This window comes from Capricornis sumatraensis, chromosome 2 (assembly GCF_032405125.1).
Source record: "Capricornis sumatraensis isolate serow.1 chromosome 2, serow.2, whole genome shotgun sequence".
NCBI classification, from domain to species: Eukaryota; Metazoa; Chordata; class Mammalia; order Artiodactyla; family Bovidae; genus Capricornis; species Capricornis sumatraensis.
The window spans coordinates 220984131-221004565 of record NC_091070.1 but is presented as its reverse complement, the minus strand read 5'-3'; the positions used below and the strand labels follow the sequence as shown (position 1 = coordinate 221004565).

The window sequence follows — 20435 nt, the reverse complement described above, 5'->3', positions numbered from 1 at the left end:
CGCTCCAGCGCCCACTGGGCACTGCCTCCCCTGGACTCCCGTCTGCCCCGTTTGTATCTGCTTGCCGTTGGCTTCTTTCGTTTTGCTCCTCCTTTCAGCCTTTGGTTTCATTCGAGCGTTTCGCTTGATTTCTCTCCCTTCTTAGGGTGTCAGTAATGCTGATTTTTAGTAGTCGTCCACAAGTTCACACTGTCCATTTACCGCCAACCTGTGTCCACTTCAAACAGCGGCGCTGCTTCATGGCCGTGCGGGCGCCTTGACAGAGGGTCCCAGCTCCTCCTCTCGTCCCTGAGGATCTGCGGTCATCTCTCCCCGTTAATGCTGTCCTCGCCCTGGTACTGCCAAAGATTTGAACAAACCTTTGTCCACTGTGCCAGTTAAGAAAAGGAAGCATTTCTTTGCTGCCTACATTTATTCCTTCTCCGGTGCCCTTCTCTTATTGAGACTCGGGTTTTCTGACCGGTATCATTCTCCTTCCCTCTGCAGCACTTCTGACATTTCACGCAGGGCATGTGTACTGGCAGCAGACCCTCTCAGTCTCTGTTTGGAAAGTCTGTGTCTCCTCTTTCCTTGTGAGGGTCGGGTCACTGGATGCAGGCCTCTACCCTTGTCCCGCTTGCGTGTCTTCCGAGGAGCAGTCCATTGCGGTTCTCAGCGTCCTTGCTCTGCAGACGAGGTTCCCCCTGTGGCCTCCCTCAAGGTCCTCCTGTCTCAGGCCCGCTGCAGCCCGGGTGTGATGCGCCGATGCAGATACTGTGGCACTCGCTGTGCTTGGTGTTCTCCGAGTTTCCTGGGTCTGCAGTTTGATGTTTATTGTTAACGTTGAAAGATTCTCCGCTGTTTTTCCTTCACATATCGCTCTCTGTTCTTTCTCCCTGCTCATCTGCGTGGACCGCTTTCTGTTGTCACAGACCTCCCTGATCCTCTCTTCTCGTCTTTCTCTCTGCATCTCAGTAGGGGAGGGTCTTATGGACAGGTGTTTCCCGCCCCTCTTTCCTCAGCCCTGCCCTCGGTGTTTTCCATGCTTTGTCCACGTTCCCTCTCTCTTCTTACGTTACGTGTCTGTTCTTAGACTTTATCTGCTTTTCCCATTAGAATCCTTAGCATATTAATCACAGTTACTTCAGATCCAACTCTGAGAATTCCAGAATTTCTGCTCTGCATCTTCAAACTGTTCTTTCTTGCCTTTTAGCCTGCCTTGTAGTTTTGTAGAAAGACGGACGTGGTGTCATAACGGAACTTGCGGCAGGCAGGTGCTTGGCGTGGCGCGTGGGGGTGCCCTGACTGGGGCTGGTCATGGTGTCATCACGGAACTTGCGGCAGGCAGGTACTTGGCGTGGCACGTGGGGGTGCCCTGACTGGGGCTGGTCATGGTGTCATCACGGAACTTGCGGCAGGCAGGTGCGTGGCGTGGCGCGTGGGGGTGCCCTGACTGGGGCTGGTCATGGTGTCATCACGGAACTTGCGGCAGGCAGGTGCGTGGCGTGGCGCGTGGGGGTGCCCTGACTGGGGCTGGTCCCCGGTCACCTCCTGCAGCTGCGCATGTCAGTGCTTCACGTTCTTCTCATCCTTATTTGCTTCCTCCTCCTTGATTCTGGGTTTCTCGAAAGACTTTTCATAGAGTCTGTACCTTGCGGCACTTTCCCCTGTAATCCTGTTATTATGCTAGAGCCCTGAGGAGTGGTCTGGGGGAGGGGAAGCATTTCTAATCTTCTGATTAAGTTCAGCCTTTTAGTGGCTGGTGTTCCCGGGTTGTGACCTTCACAAGTGTTTCTTCCCTTCCTCTCCGCTCCTTGGGTGAGACCAGGGGCCAGTGTGGGGAAGGGCCTCCCCACCCCATGAGATGATCTGGGAGGTCTTCACACCACAGCCCAGGCCTTTGTTTTGGAGAAACAGGGCTTGCGGCCAGGGACTCTGGTGATTTCTTTTCCTTTCTTTTCTTACTTTCTCTGGTGAGAACCAGGCGGGTTCCTGGAAGTGAACCCCAGGACACCGTGGGACCCCTGGGACTGCAGCCCCGGGAGGTGCTCACTCACATTCGTGTGAACCTGGCCTGGAGTCCCGTGCAGGCTGCCTCCTGCGTTCCCACCGGCCTGCCGTCCCCGTGAGTTCTAATAGTTCCTCAGTTGAGACTGGGATTAACTAGATAACCAACGATAACGTTTATCTGCAAGTAATAATAATTTGGCCCCTTTCTATTATGTCTTTTGTATTTTATGGAAGATATGCTCTATTTCCTGACATATCCTGTGTTCCTGGGTGTGCATGGGGGCCTTTCCATCTCCTGGGTGATGAAGCGAGGGCCTCGCCCTCATTCCAAAGCAGCAGCTTCCCCTGGGTGCCTGTCCTGGGGAGCCAGCCGGACCTCCCGTGCTGCATGAGGCCCTTCGCCTGGCACAGCCAGCGCTGCCAGGCCACCAAGGCTCTCCACCCTGCCTGTGCCCTGGCGGAGAACACTGGAGTCTCGCAAGGCGATAGTGGGGTGCGCAGTACCTCAACGGCGTCTGGCCCTAGGTCCCAGTGGACAGATCTGCTTGTTTCCTGCCCTGGGGGCCGTGGGCCTCTGCTGGCAGGTGTGCCAGGAGTTTCCAGAATGTGTGTTCCAGAAGCAGCTTTCCTGCACACTGGCTGCACAAGCCAGCCTTGCTGCACGGGCCTGTCCCTGCTGGCCAGCAGTGCCAGTCAGAGGGCCAGGTCCACTCCGCAGTCTGCCCAGGCGGCTGGCCCTCTGGCCTGGCTGACTCTCATGAATTTGCCTCGGCCTCCACAGCTCCTCTCAGCTCAATGGTTTGGCTGTCTCGGGTCCCGCTTTGTTCCACTTTGTCCTGAAGAGGCCCCTGTGTTGTGGAACTACAGTTCCCAGCATGCCTCCTGCAGGCTTGGCAGTCGCTTCCTGTGAGCTGTTGGCGGCCAGGTGCAGCGTTTCCCGTGTGTTGGCAGAAAACAACCTTGAAGGACCTTGGCGGCGCCTGGAGTATAGGAAGCTTAGGGATGGGTAAGCCTGCGCTCACTGTCCCAGGCCCAAAGATGAAGGTTTAAATTCCTTGGAGAAAATTTAGATGTCTGATTCTGCGTATTGGTTGAGATCTTAATGAAAGAAAAGTGAAACTAGGGAAACAGCACATAGAGGCCTGTCTGATTTGCCTGAGAGGTTGGAATGGCAAGTAGGCCAGCCAGGTGCCTGTTTGTCGTGCTTTCCCTTTGCCTGACTTTTAATCCGTGTTGTTTTCGCCTCCGTAGTGGAGTGCGATTAGAGTAGAACACACAGATCTCACGGGTGTCGCCGGACGGCGCTGGCACGTGTCTGGGCTCGTGTCCCATGACACTCGGCTTTCAGAAGCCTCGTGTTGGTCTTTCTGTCCTGCAACACTTGAGTGAAAACACGGAACGGGCCCGTGGCCAAGAGTCGAACACAATTCCAGGGGGCAGAGCGGGCGGGAAGCCAGCGGGACCTGCCCAGCCCCGGTGTTGTTCTGGCCCGCGTTAAATTCATTGCAGTTAAGAGCTCGTGATGGCAAGTGGAGAGGACTGGGTCCGAAGTGTCTCTCAGAGCAGAGCCGGACGTGGGAGCCTGTGGTTGTAAGCGTGCGCTCGGAGGGCACCAAGACTCTCCTGATGGCCAGCAGCGCGCTTCTGCCCTTCCACTCCCGCCGCACACGGCTCCTTCCGGCACTGAAAGAAGCACCGGCTTAGCCATGTCTCCTCGCGCTCCGCCCAGAAGGCCTCCTTTGCCCCCGCGCTCAGGGTGGCGCTCTGCCCCGCGGCCGCTGCCTGGGCTGGGGTCCTGCACCCTCGTGTGCACTCCTGCCTGCCGGCCCGTGCACAGTGCACGAGGTTGAGTCTCTTGGAGGCCGGGCTCCCAACCCTCAGCAGTCCCCCAGCCCACTCTTCCTGAAGCGCCCCCACCCCCCGTCCAGGGGCCGGGCCTCTAGGGCTTCTGGCCTGTCCTGGGGGCTGCGTCCACCGTGGTTCCTGTGGCCGCGCTGCCCCCAGCACGCCAGCCGCGCCGGGCTCGCCCCACCTCCAGCCTGTGTAGTCTGCAGCCTCGCTTCTCGTGCTCTGGTTTTGGGACTCTTCGAGCTCCTGCCTCCACCTCCCTGGCCCCCACCCCCTGAGCTGGTCAGTCCCTCCTCTTGCCCCGGCTGTGGCTTGCACGCCCAGCTCCTTCCCTGCCTGAGCCCCACCAAGCCTTGCGCCAGGTGGGTGGCCTTTGTGTAGACCCAGCCCAGGGCCGAGGTCAGGGAGCAAGATGGGGGGGAGGACCAGTGTTAGTGGACCTCCAGACACCCGTCACCTTGTCCCATGACCCTGTGGTGTGAACAGCCCAGTCGGGGCCGGCCCCAGGCGCCCCAGCCCAGCTCTCCTGGGACCAGCTGGGCCCTCCCCTTGGGGACCCGCTGCCCCCATGTCTGACCTCCCCGTTCGGGAGCAGCTGGAATCCTATCCCTTTAGAGCAAGAGTCCCCAGCCTCTCGGATCTAACGCCTGGGGACTGAGGTGGAGCTGACTTAATAACAGCAGAGATAAGTGCCCGATACTCAGGATGTGCCGAGCCATCCTGAAGCTGCCGACCCCCCCTCCCTGCCCAGTCTGCGGGAGACCTGTCTTCAGGGGACGCGCCGAGGGCCCCGGTCCACCCGGCTCCTCCCAGCTTACCTCTGTCCCAGGACAGCCCCTGCACTCTGCTGGAGTCGCTTATGAAAACCTCTCTTGCCTCCAAGCAAAGGAGCCTACAGTCGAGACCCCTCGGGGCGTCTTTGATCCGCCTTTGCTCCATGGCTGCCGCCGTCCAGGCGCTGGGGTTCCAGTGAGTCCCTGGGCCCCCGGGGCGGCGGAGAATCTGAGCAGGCAGAGCTCAGGGGCTCCGCAGCCCTGCGCTTCCGCAGGCCTGCCTCAGCCATGTTCTTGCACGCGCCCCAGCAGGTTCATGGCTTGTTCCCGCTGCGCTTGGCAGGCAGGCGGGCTCATGGGGACGAGGGGCTGCCGGCCTGTCCTGCTCTGGGCGGGCAGCACCTCTCTGTCCACAGCAGCTCCCTGTGTGTCTCCAACAACCCCGAGCCCTGCTCGCTTGGAAACCCAGCCGAGGCAGCTGCAGCTTCCCTCGGCACTCTGGGAGCCGTTGGTTTGGGGCGCACGGGGTCTCTGGTGCCAGCAGCCTCAGGCTCTGGCTGGAAGAGGGAGGGGGCGAGAGGCAGAGAAGGCCCCCACCCCCTCACGGGCCACGGCCGTGCGGCTCATGCCAGCACCACTGGGGTGAGGGTGTGCGAGGCGCCGCAGCCTACCCCTCTGGTGTTAGTATGGGCACGTCTTTAGGAGTCGGGGGGTGTAACACCCACGCCAGCGTTTCTGTGTCCTTAAAACACCAGACCCGGGGCGGCCCTGTGCTGCTGTGACGCGGGCAGAGGGCCAGGCGGTGGCGCCTGCTCTCTCCCGAGGCTCGTCTGCTTTGTGGCCGTCTCGCTGTGAACAGCTTTACCGCAGCGGTCACAGGGACGAGACAGAGCTGTGTGTGGGCGAGCCGGCAGCCCGTTCTCTTGTGCCTGCAGCTCCCCTGCCGGATCCACGTGCCTGTTCCGGATGGTTCCAACCAGTGGAGGCGTGGCACCCATACGTTTCTGTGTCTGGCATCTCTTTCTTGATTTGTTTCAAAGAACGTCTGGACCGTTTTAATTTCTAGTCTCGTTGCATTGTGATTGGACAGGGAAGAGAACGCTTCAGTTTTTGGAAGTTACAAGTGCTCTCTGACCAGTTAAAAGTCAGTCTTCATGGGTCTTTCAGAGGAGCTTAAAGGAGTATTCTCGTTTCAAGCTGCAAAGCGTTTGTCCTCAGAGCCGCCTCATTCGTTATGCTCCACGTGTAGTTATTTCTGTTTCGTTATTTGGACCCTGCATGCTCGCACATGGAGAGACGTGCAGAGATTTCCTGTAGTTTCTCTCTGTCACCCTCCGCGTCTTCAGTAGCCTCTGCTGTATAAATGCTGCTGCTGCATCTGGGGCCTGAGTGTCCACAGACGCCTCCATGGCGACCGTGCCCCGCGTGCTGCGGGGCCGCTCCGCATCCGCTTGTGCACGCTGGGCTTGGCCTGCCTTCTGCCTGATGTCGGGTCCTGATGCCTGATCCCGGCTGTCTGCCTTGGCCCCACCTTCTGACGCCTTTCCAGATTACTTCAGCTGCATCTCTTGTTGACAGCAGACGTTGAGGGTCTTGCTTTGCGATTCCGTCTAAGCAGCTGTTTCTTCTAATGCGTGGCCCCGGGTGCGTGGGGGTGCTGGCTGTGTCTCACCGTCTGTGGTGCGCCTGCTCTTCTGCTTTTAAAGCGAGTCTTCCCTGCGAGATCTGCTCTCGGGCGGGCAGCCTGGAGGCAGTGGCTCGGAAGTTGGTGGGCCCGGCCCGCTCCCCGGCACATGCTCCTCCTGTGCAAGCCGAGCCCAGCGCCCTCGCCTGTCTTCCGCAGCTGCTCTCACGTCTTTCAGTGAAGGCTCGTGGTGACCTCTTGGCAGATTTCACGGCACAGCATCCCAGGAGTGTTGAACGCTCCTTTCCAATGCTATCAATGGGAACGTGGTGTGAGTTCCCACCTAATTTAAATTTTCTACTAAATGTGTCAAAAACGTAAAGGGAAATGAGTAAAGTTAGCGTTGATAAACTGTTAAACTCAATATTGTACGAAACGTTTGAACATGTAGCCACCAGTACTTCAAGATTGCTGGGGTGGGTGAAGTTCTGTATTTTAGGGTGAGGTTTTGAAATCCCACAGGGGGTCTTGTGCTGGAAATGCGTCTCGGGAGCAGCCGCGTTTCACAGGCTCGGTGTTGGGTGTCAGGGGAGAAAGGCTGTGGGGACCCGCCTGCCCTCCCCGCCTCCGGGGAGCTGCCCCCTGCAGCTGCGCGCTGCGTAGGTCTGGCCCCCCTCTCCCAGGCATGTTTTCCAGGCCTTCCTCGTGGAGCTTCTTGCTGGCACTTCCCTCCTCTGAAGCCAAGTCACGCCGTGTCTGCCTGTTCTGTTGGCCTCCCGACATGGGAGGGCATTCGGGGCGTTCTGGGTGAGCTGTGTGTTCAGGCCTCGGGGCTGCGTTTCTGTCCCTCTGGGGCGGCTTCCAGGGCCGGAGGGCTGCCGGCCTTGGTTTCCTGCCCTTGCCGCTGCCCCCATTGCTGCCGCAGGGCCGCATCCTCCTCCAGCTGCTTCCTGCAGCCGGGTGCCTTAGCCCTTCCACCAGGCCTCAGGGCTCTGCTCAAAGAGGAGGCCAGGGCCCTTCCGGAGGCTCGGCCGGCCTTTCCCCGCCCACCCGACCCGCCGGCCAGGGACTCGTGCTGCCCGTTCTGTCCCTGAGACGCCACCCTGTGAGCTCACTCCTGCGTGTGCCCCCGGCACGTGTGTGCAGCTCCCGTCAGCTCGCTGCTGAGTTCCTCTCCGTGGATGAGCGTCAGCTGCGTCACCCAGAGGAGCGAACAGAGCCATGTGTTGCCAGAGATCAGAGCAGCGGGGTCTGCTGGCCCCAGGACCGCCAAGTCTGAAGCTCCTGGTCTTTACTTCCACCAGAGGTTGTGACTGCAGTCCTGATTTCGGTTTTTCTTGGCTGTCTAAACGTGAGAGCGTTGTCAGTCAGCTCCAGCGTCACCATCCTCAGCTCTGACTTTCCACGGGCGATTTGGAAAGGGAGTCCCGGGAGAGAAAGCCAGGCTGGAGGAGGAAGGAACGTGCCCCACCCCCACCCCCAGGCCGCCCCATTGTTGCCTGGGGATCTCAAGTCAGAGGGGCCACTCCGCCCGCCGGGGGGGCACACCCTGCCCTCCACCCGCCGGTCCTCGAGCCCGGCCCCCTGCGCGCCGTCCCCAGCGTTCTCAGTCAAGGGGGTTGCTTCTCCACCGCCAGAGCCCTTTGAGCTTCCCACGGTCATTCTCCCAGACCTCATTCCAGCAGCAGTCGCAGGCCGTGTGATCTTAGGAGCCAAGATGCTTCCAGAGCACACGCGTCCCCGAGGTGTGTGTACGCCTGAGAGGTGCTTCCGGAGCACACGCGTCCCTGAGGTGTGTACGCCTGAGAGGTGCTTCTGGAGCACACGCGTCCCCGAGGTGTGTGTACGCCTGAGAGGTGCTTCCGGAGCACACGCGTCCCTGAGGTGTGTACGCCGAGAGGTGCTTCTGGAGCACACGCATCCCCCAGGTGTGTACGCCTGAGAGGTGCTTCTGGAGCACACACGTCCCTGAGGTGTGTACGCCTGAGAGGGGCTTCTGGAGCACACACGTCCCTGAGGTGTGTACGCCTGAGAGGCGGGTTCCTTTGTGCTGGCGTCCGGGGCTTGTCAGAAGCTGCCATTCGGTAGTGTGGTCCGAGGTCTCCCTGGGGTGCGGGGTAGGACTCCATGCTCCCGCTGAGGGGGCCCAGGTTCGACCCCTGATGGGGGGCTAAGATCCCACAGGCCCTGTGCTGAGCAGAGAAGAAGTGTGGCCCCTGGCGGGCTCGGTGGCGCCCGCCTCTCCTCTCCTCTCCTCTCCTCTGTGTCATGTGCACTGTCTGCCTGAAGACACTCAGTCTGAGGTGCAACCGGGTGTGGGAAGCCGGCAGACTGGGAGTCAGACCTCCTGTCCCCATGCCCGGTGGCCCGTGCGGGCCCAGCCCCACCTTCCCGCAGCCTCAGGGAGTCCCACAGGCCAGAGGACCCCGCGAGCTGGTTTCTGGAAAGCCGCTCAGCAGCACCTCCACCCTGACTGCGGGGGTGTGGGGCCTGGGCACCAGGCAGAGTGGTCTGCACACACACACTCGTCTGATCCCGTTGCCCACCTGCCCTCGGCCCTTGAGGCCGGCTGTCGCCCTCCCCCTCAGTGGCAGGGCCCTTTGGTGCCCGCGGGTAGCAGTCTCTGCCCGGTGCTGCTGCGTGGGCCCCTCCTGGTGGGCAGGGTGTGCCCTCCTGGCCCAGGGCCCCTGTCGCGCTGCCCACAGTCTCCCCCTGCCTTCACCCGCAGCGCCAGGCTGCCATGCGGGGGCATCCTGCCCAGCCCAGGGGCTGGCGATGCTGCCTTTCCAGCCCTCTCTGAGGCCCTGGGCCCCTGCCCTCCCCCACCGCCCTGCCGTCCTCCACGTCCCGGGAGCTGCAGGCTCTGGAGTTCGTCCAGCAGGACGGGGTCTGCTGCCGGCGCGGCCTTGCTCTCCCCACCAAGAGAGGACATTGAGGCTCATGTTGGCCGCTGGTGAGGTCAGGCCCTGCGGGTCAAGCTGTGATGACCAGGGCCTGCAGGTATATGGTGTGCGATCCACGCCAAGCTGCCCAGGACGGCCAGCAGCAGTCGCTGATGCCCCTCTCTGTCCACAGAGCCCCCCAGGATGAGCCCCGTGGTAGAGCCGCTGTCCTGGATGCTGGGCACCTGGCTATCAGAGCCGCCGGGAGCCGGGACCTTCCCGACGCTGCAGCCCTTCCGGTACCTGGAGGAGGCTCACATCTCGCACGTGGGCCAGCCCATGCTCAACTTCTCGTGAGTGCCCGCTCCGCCCCGCCCTGCCCCACCCCACCCCACAGGATGTGTGCCCGCCCCGCCCCGGAGGATGCGTGTCCGCCCCCAGGGACGGGCTGGAAGCTTGTTAATGCAGATGGGAAGCATGCATGGCGCCCTGTGGAGATCAGCCACCCGAGGCCTGGCTTTCCTGTGGTCCTACCCTGAGCCAGCCGGGGTCTCAGAGAGGCTGGGGGATCACGGGTCTCAGAGTCTGACCGGGCCTCCTGCCACTCTCGGGGCAGGGGGCAGCTCAAAGCAGGGCGCCCGGGTGGGTGGCACCGGGCGGGGGTAGCTGAGGAGGTGCTATCTCGCACCTTTTCATTTTATTCTTGACTGCAAGGGTGAGAAGAAAGAACAGCGTGTGTATGAACCAAGAGGTGGAAACGCTGGGTCGCGTGAAGCAGAGCCGTGAGCCACAGCCTTTTAGCGGGACTCGTGACCAGCATCCGTTAGCCTCCTCTTGGTGCTGGCCACTCGGTGGCTGCCGTTACCAGAAAGGGAGGAGAGTAGGGCTTCTGGTCTTTTTAATCAGATAAATAAAAGGTAGTATCTTGCTTTGGTCAGTGTGATACTGTGTGTGCAGGCAGACAGTGGATGTCTTTCTCGGGAGGGGTCGTGCTCACAGCGGGGGTATGAGCCGGGTCCCCGCCTGTCACATGCTGTCGGCAGGGGATTCCCACCCAGTGCTGCTGAGCCCGCAGGCTGTGAGTCGTGAGCCAGCGCTCAGGCTGAGGCTTGGCACTGCCCCCCAGCCGTGGGCCTGCGGCGGAGATGGGGTGACGAGGCGCGGACTGCACCCCGTTTCTCACACATGAGCCTGTGCGCCCCTGAGCAGGATCCTAGCTCAGCGGCAGGAAGACCGCGTGGGAGGGATGGACTTGACGGTGTTGGTCGGGGCTCAGACTGAGGAGTGTGGGAGGTGCTGGCGGGCCCTGGGCGGGCACGCCCTGAGGGAGGGCAGGGTCCAGGCAGGCCCTGCAGCGGGAGAGGAGACCCGAGTGAGCGGGGGCCGTCCCCGTGCTCCCCGTGTCTCCACTGTGTCCTTCACGTGTCTATTCCGTGTGGCGCCTCACGGCCGCTGGGTGAGGAGAGGGTGGCCCGCCGCGCCTGCACGTGCTCTGCTGGGCACCGGGTGCCGGGGCTCCACTGTCGCTTCCCGGTCCAGGTTCAGCGCCTTCCACCCGGACACGCGCAAGCCCATGCACCGGGAGTGCGGCTTCATCCGCCTGCAGCCGGACACCAACAAGGTGGCCTTCGTCAGCGCCCAGAACACAGGTAGGCGCCTCCCCGGGCTGCCCCTGCTCGCGCCCTGCCCGGGCCCTGTGGGCGCCTTTGGGGTGGGGAGGTGGCCGGGGCGCTGCGGGAGGCCCTCTGCGGGAGCACCTCTGCGGGAGCCAGCTGGTTCCTGGCTCAGCGCTCCCGCTCATGTCTGTGCGAGCCCCATGTCTCCTGTGCCGGTGGGCCTCCGGAGGGGACCTCGACCGGGAATGAAAGCCCTGTCTGGAAGTCTGCTTTGCCCCGGGAGAGTTCACCAGGTCCATGAGTTCAGACCCTGCCTGCGTCACCCTTATCTCGCTCACTGGCTCAAGTGAGCGCTCGCTTCCTGAAGCTCATAGGCCAGCAGGGCCAGCCGCGCTGCCCCGGTGATTGGCAGCCCAGAAGGTGGCGGGGGCGTCCCCTCCTCTGGCCGCACACCTTCCTGTCAGGTCTCTTGGCGCCCGGAGGGTGGTGGGGGCGGGGAGGTCCCCTCCTCTGGCCGCACGCCCTCCTGTCAGGTCTCTTGGGAGCAGGAGTGCAGGGTCACCCCAGACGTCACCGGCCTCAGCAATGGGAGGAGCGGTGTCTTCCCTCCTGATGCCTGGGGGTCCTCGCAGGCGAGGGGCCATGGCTGCCTCCGCGGCTGCGGCGTTGAGATGGGTTGAGCGCTGGGCCGCAGAGGTGGGCGGCTGGCGCAGGCCACGGGGCTGATGCGTTCCCTTGCAGGCATCGTGGAGGTGGAGGAGGGCGAGGTGAACGGGCAGGAGCTGTGCATCGCGTCCCACTCCATTGCCAGGATCTCCTTCGCCAAGGAGCCCCACGTGGAGCAGGTGAGCCACTGGGCCCGTGGCTCCAGCTGGGCCTGGCCTCCCCCTCCTCCGGGGCTGGGCCGCCTCCAGGCAGCGCTCTGCTCGCGCGCACACACACTGCGGTGTGATCGCCCGGCCCCTGCCGTGTGCACTCAGGTGTCTTGAACAGTCACCTGCCCACCAGCACTGCCGGGGACCTGGCTTCCTGCCCCTCAGCCAGCACAGTGTGTCCTCAGGGCTTCTGGGCTTCTTAGTCAGGGAAATAAAAGGCAGTGTCTTGCTTCTGCTTGGAGCTGCCGCTTACAAGCGAGGGGCGTGTCGCGCTCGTGTGCTTGTCTGGGTGCTCAGTGCTCAGGGCTGCTGCCTCTGTGCTGTCCGCCTCGTGTTGGCTCACGATGGGCTTTCACGCCCCGTGGACGCCGCGCTGCCGTTCTCTGTGTGGGTCTCGCGCCAGCCCGCTGTTTGCTGGGTCCTGCGCGTGGGTGCACGCCTGCCTCTCTGTAGTGGCCCCTCAGGGTCTCTCCGTAACGCTGTCCGAGTTTGGGTTCTTGCTCAGGAAGGTGTTTTCTGCTGCAAAGTGATCAAGATTTCCCTTCCGTTTCCTGGTGCTTTTACAGCTTTCCTTTTCGCTTGTGGCCTGCTCGTCTCTCTCAGATCTGTGGTTGCATGGTGGGCGCCAAAGACGCCCCAGGTGGCCGAGCGCGCCGGCACGGGATGTCAGCAGGGCGTTCGGACCTTGTTGCGTGAGTTCCAGTAGACCCTTCAGCGCCCATCACGGAGGCCTCCGCGGTGCCGCGGTGAATGCTGAGTGCCCTGGGGCTCGTCACCACGGGCGCTCGGGCCAGGCCGCAAGCGGGGGCTGTGCTTCTGGCTGCCAAGTGGTCTTCCGTTCCCTTGTGGTATTAATTACATTTCGTGGTGGCTGAGTGTGGCTCATTCAGCCTGCGGGCTCATTTGCCACTTGAATTTTTTGTTTCCTGACGTGAACGTTCAGATCCTTTTCCTTTTTCTCCGGTGGGTTGTTTGCCTTGCCTTTGAGGTATAAGAGTTTGCTGTATATTCGGGACACAGGTCCTCCATCAGGTAGATGTGTTAAGACTGTGTTCTCGACTTAGGGCTGCCATTTCATTTCTTTAACAGGTGTATTACTTTTGATGAAGTTTTGTGCCCAGGCATTCCTCTCACAGGTACTGTCTCTTGTGGCATCTTAACATTTTTGCCTAACACAGGCACAGACTTGCACCAGTGTTTTCTTTAAGAATGTTTGCAGTGTTCCCTTTTACGTTAAGGTTTTGATTTGAGAATTTATGTTTTTCTGTTGTAAGAGGTAGGGGTCAAGATGCTTTCATTTCTTTTCCCAGTTGTTCTAGCACCATTTTTAAAAGATTAGCCTTATCTCGTTGAAGTGTGTAGATTTACCGAGGACCCCTTGCCGTGTGTGTGCCTCTCTTCCTGGACGCTGCCCTGAGGGGGTGCAGTCACCTCTGCAAGACCCTGCTCACCAGTTCTCTGGGGGTGTGCCTGGGAGTGGGGCTCTGCGGGCATGAGGCCTACTCTGCTTGTAATGTTTTGAGGACCCGCTCTGCACTCTCCCGCTTCGCCTGCACCATCTTAGGTCCCCATCGGCACTGCGCGGGGCTCCAGCCTCTCTGCGTCCTCGTCAGCGCTCGCTGTTCCCTGGGTTTGGTAGGGGCCTTCCTGGTGGGTGCCAGGTGGCCTCTTGGGGTTTCGGTCTTCATCTGCCCGATGATACTGATTGATTTTCATGAATGCCGGTTTGGTTTTTCTTCATTGGCTATAAATTGGTGCCCAGGAAATTAGTGCCAAATCCAAGGCCATTAAACCTGCCCTGTGGTTTCGTCTAAGAGTTTTACAGTTTTAGCTTTTCAAGGCTGTGGTTTATTTTGAGGGTGTTGTATTACTGTTAGGTAAGGGTATGGTTCCATTCTTTTGCATGGGGACACCCAGTTTTCCAGCACCATTTGTTGAAAAGACTGTCCTTTTCCCCTTGTATAGTCTAATTTTACGATAGATCTTTCTGTTTCTACAAACTAATCATTTGCGTTTTGATTTGAATTTTGTCAACTCTGTAAGTCTCTTTGGGTAGTATTTATTATTAATGATACCAAGTTTTCCAATTCATGAACACAGAATGTGTTTCCAATTATTTGTGTCTTCTTTAATCTCTTTCTGGAATATTAATGTAGTTTCCTTACACATGTCTTTCACCTCCTTGGTTAATCCCTGAATTTTTTTTCATGCTATTGGAAATAGAATTGCTTTCCTAATTTCCTTTTTGGGCTGTTCACTGTTAACCTACAGAAATGCAGCTGATTTTTGTGTGCTGACTGTATCCTGTTCTTTGCTGAATTCACTTACGAGCTAATAGTTTTGTGTGTGGAAGCCTTAAGATGTCATGTATGGCCCATCTGCGGAAATGGTCCTGCTCCCTCCTTTCCCGTGGCCCCTGTCGTGCCTTGCGCGTCGCTCCAGCTGGACTCCAATGCTGTGCAGCAGCGTGGAGAAGGCGGCAGTGGGCGTCCTTGCCTTGGTCCTGGTCTCCAGGAGAAGCTGTCAGCCTCTGCAGGGGCACAGTGTCCCCTGGGGGCCTGTCTCGCGCAGCCTTTTATCGTGAAGATGCTCAGCTTTGTCAGCGCTTCTTTGCGTCAGTTAAGATGGTCCTGTGGTTTTTCTTCGCTGTAGTTATGTGACCTGTCCTATTGACTGATTTCCACAGCTGGAAGCATCCTTGCTTGCATTCCAGGAATAAACCACACTTGGTCGTGGTGTGTAACCCTTTTACTACCCGGCTGAGTTTAATTTGCTTATTTTGTTGGGGATTTTTGTTTTGGTGTGCGTAAGGGATGTTGGTTTGTAGTTTGCTTGTTGTCTGTGTCTGGCTTTGATATTAGGGCAGTTCTGGCCTCTTAGAATGAGTTAGGAAGTAGTCCCTCGTCTTTATTTTTTTACACAGTTTGAGAAAGGTGGATTTTTTTTGACTGTGCCGGGTCTCAGCCGTGGCATGGGGGATCTCGGGTCTCGCTTGCAGCATGCAGGGACCGAGCCGAGGCCCCGGCGCTGGGAGCGTGGGGGCTTTCACCGCCAGGGACGCCCTGGTGTCAGTCCTCTGCACGTTTAGATCCCTAACCATTCACCACGAGGCCATCAGACCTAGGGCTCTCGTTTGTCATCAGGTTTTTATTACTGTCCCGTCTCCGTGCACGGTGCAGGTCTGTTAGGGTCTCTCTCCCTTCACGGTTCAGGCTTGGTGGGCTCTCTGTTCTCAGGGGTCTGAGCCTGGTCTGTTCATATGCTCTTGTAACCCTCGTTCCTGCCCACGTGGCAGCAGAGCGCCCAGTGCAGTCTCTGAGCTGAGCAGTGTGAGTCTTCTGTCTGGTTTGCAATCTCTGAGCTGAGCAGTGTGAGTCTCCCGTCTGGTGTGCAGTCTCTGAGCTGAGCAGTGTGAGTCTTCCGTCTGGTTTTCTTTGTCCACTGAGCTAAAGCTGTGTCGTTTTTGTCGATCTTTTTGAAGAAGCAACTTTCGCTCAGTTATTATTCTGTTCTCTACTTACTTACCTCTGCTCATATCTTTATTATTTCCTTCCTTCTGTTAGCTGTGGGTGTTAGTGTCTTCTTATTTTTCTAGTCCCTTAAGTTGTAAAGTGAGATTATCGACTGGAGATCTTTCTTCATTTTAAAAATGCAGGCACATGGCATATGAATTTCCCGTTTGGCACTGCTTTTGCTGAATCCCTTCAGTATTGATATGTTGTGGTTTTGTTCTCAGTCATCTCAAGTATGTTCTGATTTCCCTTCTTTGATTTCTTCTTTGATCCACTGGTCCTTTTGAGTGCTATTTGATTTCCACAGATTTGTTATTTTTCTAGTTTTCCCTCTTACTGATTTCTAATTTTGTCCCATTGTAATTGGAGAAGATACTTTGTATGATGTCTGTCGTTTTAAATGCATTGAGGGTTTATTTTTCACTAAACATGTGGTGTGTCCCAGAGCTTCCTGGTGGCTCTGATGGTAACGAATCTGACTGCAAGGCAGGAGACCCAGGTCCAGTCCCTGGGCCGGGAAGACCCCCTGGAGAAGGGCGTGGCCACCCTCTCCGGTATTCTTGCCTGGAGAATCGCATGGACAGAGGAGCCTGGCGGGCTACAGTCCATGGGGTCACAAGAGTCAGATGCAACTGAGCGAGCGGCCGGCCTCCGCGTTTCAGGGTTGCCCTGGAGCAGCGCCCGTGCACGTGGGCTGCGCGTCACGCTGTCGGCACAGCCCGCTGCCCGCCCGTGGTTCCGCCCGTTGTGCACACTGCTGCCGCCCCGTCCGTTTCTCCCTGTGGTTCTGTCGCTTTGCGCTCCGCACATCTCCCTGCTCTTGGAGCCCGTGACTAGTACGGCCGCCCGTCTTTGTCTCTCGTAACCCGCTTGTCTGCTTTGTCTAAGGCTGGTATAGTTGCTCTTGCTGTCTCTTCGTGACTGCATGAAATGTTTTTTTTCCATCGTTTCACCTTAAGCCTCTTGGTGTCTTTGGATTTAATGCTGGTCTCTTGTGGACAGCATGCTTTTGCCCATTCTTCCAGTCTCTGTCTTTTGATTGGAGAGTTTAACCATTTACATTTAAAATAACCCCTGGTAACGGAGGGACTTCTGTCATCGTGCTGTGCTTTTCTGATGCACCTCATGGCCTTTTTGTCCTTCGTTTCCTGCATACTGTCTTCCGTGTCCAGTTGATTGTCTGTGTTGGACTGTTTCGATTCCCTTCTCGTCTCCTTTTGTGCACACCCTGTGGCTATCTCCTTTGAGGTTACGGTGGGGACCGCATGTGACTGGCCTGAAGTTGCTGCATAGCCGCTCTCCTGCCTCACCGTGCGTTTCCCTCTACTGACAGCTTTGTCTGTCTCTCCAGGTCGTGTCTGCCGTCCTTGCATTCGCCTGCAGGACCGCGTCCAGCGTTTCTTGCAAGGCCATCTGCTGGGGAGAATCCCCTCAGCTCATGGCCTGAGGACGTCCTGATGGCTCCCTCCCTTTACAGGACAGTTGCACTGGACACAGGGTTCTCTGGCGACAGCGTCCTCTCTCAGGACTTTGCCTGTGTTGGCTCACTGCTCCTGGCCTCCAGGCTTTCTGACGAGGGGCTGCCAACAGTGTGAGCGAGGACACCCTGTCTCTGACGAGTCGCTCTTCTCTTGCTGCTTTTGATATTCTCTGGTTTGGGCTTCAGATTAGATTGTGTGTGTCTGTGTGTGTCAGAGCTCGTCCTGGTAGGGTTCCCTGAGCTCTCTGCAAGCTTCTGTTCATAGGCCCAGCTCGGAGAGGCTGCAGTCCAGCCCCGACCGCCTCAGAAAAGGCAGTGTCGCAGTAAAGCGAGGCGCGCAGGATCTCTGCTTCCCCGGTGCGCACAGTGACTCTCTTAAGTGTGCAACAGCGTGATGTCTGGACGCATGCGTATACCTCACTGCTAAAAATGCCGCCATCTGACCCTTCAGCAAGTCATAGCTGTGACATCAGAGGTCCCTGATCACAGATGCCACCACAAGCACCATAACAATGAAAAAACTTGGACTGTGAGGACTACTGAAAGGGAAAGCGTGACCGAAGTGAGCAGACGTGTTTGGGAAGACGGCTTGAGGCCACCACAGGCCTCCACTCGGTCAGACGTGCAGCTCCTCCGAGACAGGCGGATCTGTCCACCGCATCTTCCCGGCCTGCCTTCCCTCTGCTCCTGCGGCCGCGCCTGTCCGCCGCCGCGTCTGCTGCTGCGTCTGCCTGCTCGGCCGCCTCCAGGCCCCTTGGGTGAACTTTTCGTGTAACCGTGCTCTTCAGCCTCAGAACTTTTTCTTGGCTTCGTTTTCTGCCTCTTTATCAGTATTTTAGTTTTGTTCATACGCTACTTTCTTGAGCTTCTCCGCATCTTCCTTCAGTTCTTGGAGCATCTTTGGGATCCTGGCAGTTGTTTGTCGAGCAGTTTCTGTGGCTATTTTCCCTTCAAATGGGCTGGACCTCCCTGTTTCTTCATGTGCGCTGTGGTTGTATTCTTTCTGAACACTGGGCGTGTGGCTCTGCTTGTGTGGGGCCTGGAGGCGAGACCCCTCTTCGGGGGCCGCTGGGTGCGTTGCTGGTCTTGTTGGCCCTCTGGGCCTCTCGTAAGCATTGGCATCTCTGTGCTGACGAGGTACCCACAGGGTGAGCTTCAGGTCTGCCCGGGTCTCTCCTGAGCCTCCCACCGTGTGCAGCCACTGGCTGATTTCCCATTGGCGCCACTATTTCTGAGCCAGCCTTTGCCGTCTGGCTCCTGACAGGGGCAGGAGGAAATACGAAGCCGGGGGAAGGGGCGTTGGCCTGGTAGCCCCCGGGAGCCCCTGGAGAGGAGGGCCCCGAGGGCCGCCCGCCTCTGTCTGCACGTCGGAGCCCAGGCCTGTAACGCCTGTGCCGTGTCTTGCCAGGTGTGGGGGTTGCCAGCTGGCGCTGCTGCAGTTTCCCGCGGCCCTGTGACCGTCTTCCCTGCGCAGCTGCCGTTAGACACGCAGGCTTCTCAGTATCGCTCCAGTCTCCGCCTGTCTCCTCTGCCGCTCCGTCGCCTGGGCTCCTCTCTCTGCAGCTGCTGCTTCTCCCCTTCCTGGCCCTGGGCCTCCTTCCCGTCTGCTCCCGCTGCCTCTCAGCACTCCCCTGCAGGGGTCGCCGGTCCTGCCGGCCTTGGGGGAGGGGGTGGTTACAGCCAGGAGCTGTCTCCACGGCTGTAGAACAGATTGTGCTCACCGAACCTGCTGGGGCAAGGGCACGCCTTCTCCAGGGTGGGAGCCCACATGATGCCGAGGTGAGGAGATGCCGCTGCGTGCGCAGGTGAGTGGACTACAAGGACGGCACGTCTTCCGCACGCCATAGGGGAGTGTGCCGCGGCTGCGGCAAAGAAGGAAGTTCTGGCATTTGCAGCGGGCCAGATAAGCCTCGAGGATGTCGCATTAGGTGAAATGTGAAGACAGGTGCTGCATGATTTCATTTAAAAATGGAATTTAAAAAAGGAAACTCACAGAAATAGACAAGAAGGTGGGAGCAGTGGACAGACGTTACTCAGTGGATGTGAGCTTCCAGGTGGGAAATGAGTCGGCTCTGGGCGTGCCGCGGGCAGCACGGGGCGGCAGGTAACAGTACTCCATTCCATTCGTGAAGTTTGCTAAGAGAGTGGACCTTAAACGACCTCACCACACCCAGGAAAGATGTGCTAACTAACTACATTGTGGTAAACATTGGGCCATATACACATGTGGAGCGATCACGTCTAAACTTGAACCTGAACAGTGTCACATGTCAGTCTCAGCTCAGTAAAGCAGGGGCAGAGCGGGGGAGGGAGCGGGTGTTGGGGCTCACCAGGGAGAGAAACTGCGGCTCGCACGAGTCCTCCGGCAGCTGGCCCCCGTGCGCACCAGCTCCTCTCTCCACGGCTCAGCCCTCACTTACACCTCACGCGTCGTGTGGGGTGGCTTCCTGGTTTATTTCAGGACCTCGAATGAAATCAGATTTATCCTGCTCTCTCCCAGCCTGTCCTCCTCCACGTGTTTCCTGCTGGACAAGACACTGGTGCCACTCTGTCACAAAGTGCCATCCAGCTCTCTCAAGCCCATTCACTGCAGCAGGGCAGCCCCCCATCCTGCACCCTCCCAGAGCGCGCTCAAGCTCACGTCCACCGAGTCAGCGGGGCCCTCCCACCATCTCGTCCTCTGTCCCCTTCTCCTCCTGCCTTCAGTCTTTCCCAGCATCAGGGTCTTTTCCAGTGAGTCGGCTCTTCCTGTCAGGTGGCCAGAGTATTGGAGCTTCTGCTTCAGCATCACTCCTCCCAGTGAACATTCAGGGCCGATCTCCTTTAGGATGGACTGGTTGGATCTCCTTGCAGTCCAAGGGACTCTCGAGTCTTCTCCAGCACCACAGTTCAAAAGCATCAATTCTTTGGCACTCACCCCTCTTTATGGTCCAACGCTCAATTCTGTACACAACCACTGGGAAAACCATAGCCTTGACTAGACGGACCTTTGTTGGCAAAGTGATGTCTCTGCTTTTTAAAGCACTGTCTAGGTTTGTCGTAGCTTTTCTTCCAAGGAGTAAGTGTCTTTTAATTTTATGGCTGCAGTCACCATCCACAGTGATTTTGAAGCCCAAGAAAATGAACTCTGTCACTGTTTCTACTTTCTCTTATTCAGTGTCAGGTTTAAGCCAGCTTTTTCACTCTCCTCTTTCACCCTCATCCAGAGGCTCTTCAGCTCCTCTTCACTCTCTGCAGTTAGGGTGGCGTCATCTGCGTGTCTGAGGTGGCTGTTTCTCCTGACAAACTTGACTCCAGCTTGTGACTCATCCAGCCCAGCATGATGTTAAATAAGCGCGATGACAATGTACAGCCTTGTAACACGCCTTTTCGAACTAGTCCACTGTTTCATGTCTGGTTCTAACTATTCTTCTTGACCTGCCTTACAAATAGCTGAGAAAAGAAGAGAAGTTAAAAGCAAAGGAGAAAGGGAAAGATACACCCATCTGAATGCAGAGTTTCAAAGGATAGCAAGGAGAGATAAGAAAGCCTTAAGTGAACAATGCAAAGAAATAGAGGAAAACAATAGAATGGGAAAGACCAGAGACCTCTTCAAGAAAATTAGAGATACCAAGGGACGAGTTCATGAAAAGATGGGCACAATAAAGGACAGAAATGATAAAGACCTAGCAGAAGCAGAAGAGATTATGAAGACGAGGCAAGAATATAGAGAAGACCTGTACAAAAAGATCTTCATGACCCAGATAACCACAGTGGTGTGATCACTCATCTAGAGCCAGACATCCTGGAATGCGAAGTCAAGTGGGCCTTAGGAAGCATCACTATGAACAAAGCTA

General features: G+C 58.0%; 1 protein-coding gene across 6 annotated transcripts in view; it reads left to right on the top strand.

The window, feature by feature from the left end:
- The window catches only part of THAP4 (THAP domain containing 4), a 35206-nt gene that overhangs the window by 11635 nt on the left and 3136 nt on the right, over positions 1–20435 (top strand). For 5 of the 6 annotated variants that reach the window (XM_068963964.1, XM_068963966.1, XM_068963967.1 and 2 more), the window contains 3 exons: positions 9310–9469; positions 10656–10765; positions 11474–11577. In XM_068963964.1, the coding sequence (XP_068820065.1) occupies positions 9310–9469; positions 10656–10765; positions 11474–11577 (374 nt within the window). Of the gene's footprint in view, positions 1–2923; positions 2996–9309; positions 9470–10655; positions 10766–11473; positions 11578–20435 lie in introns of those variants that run through there. The other variant, XM_068963969.1, reaches the window with a different exon arrangement.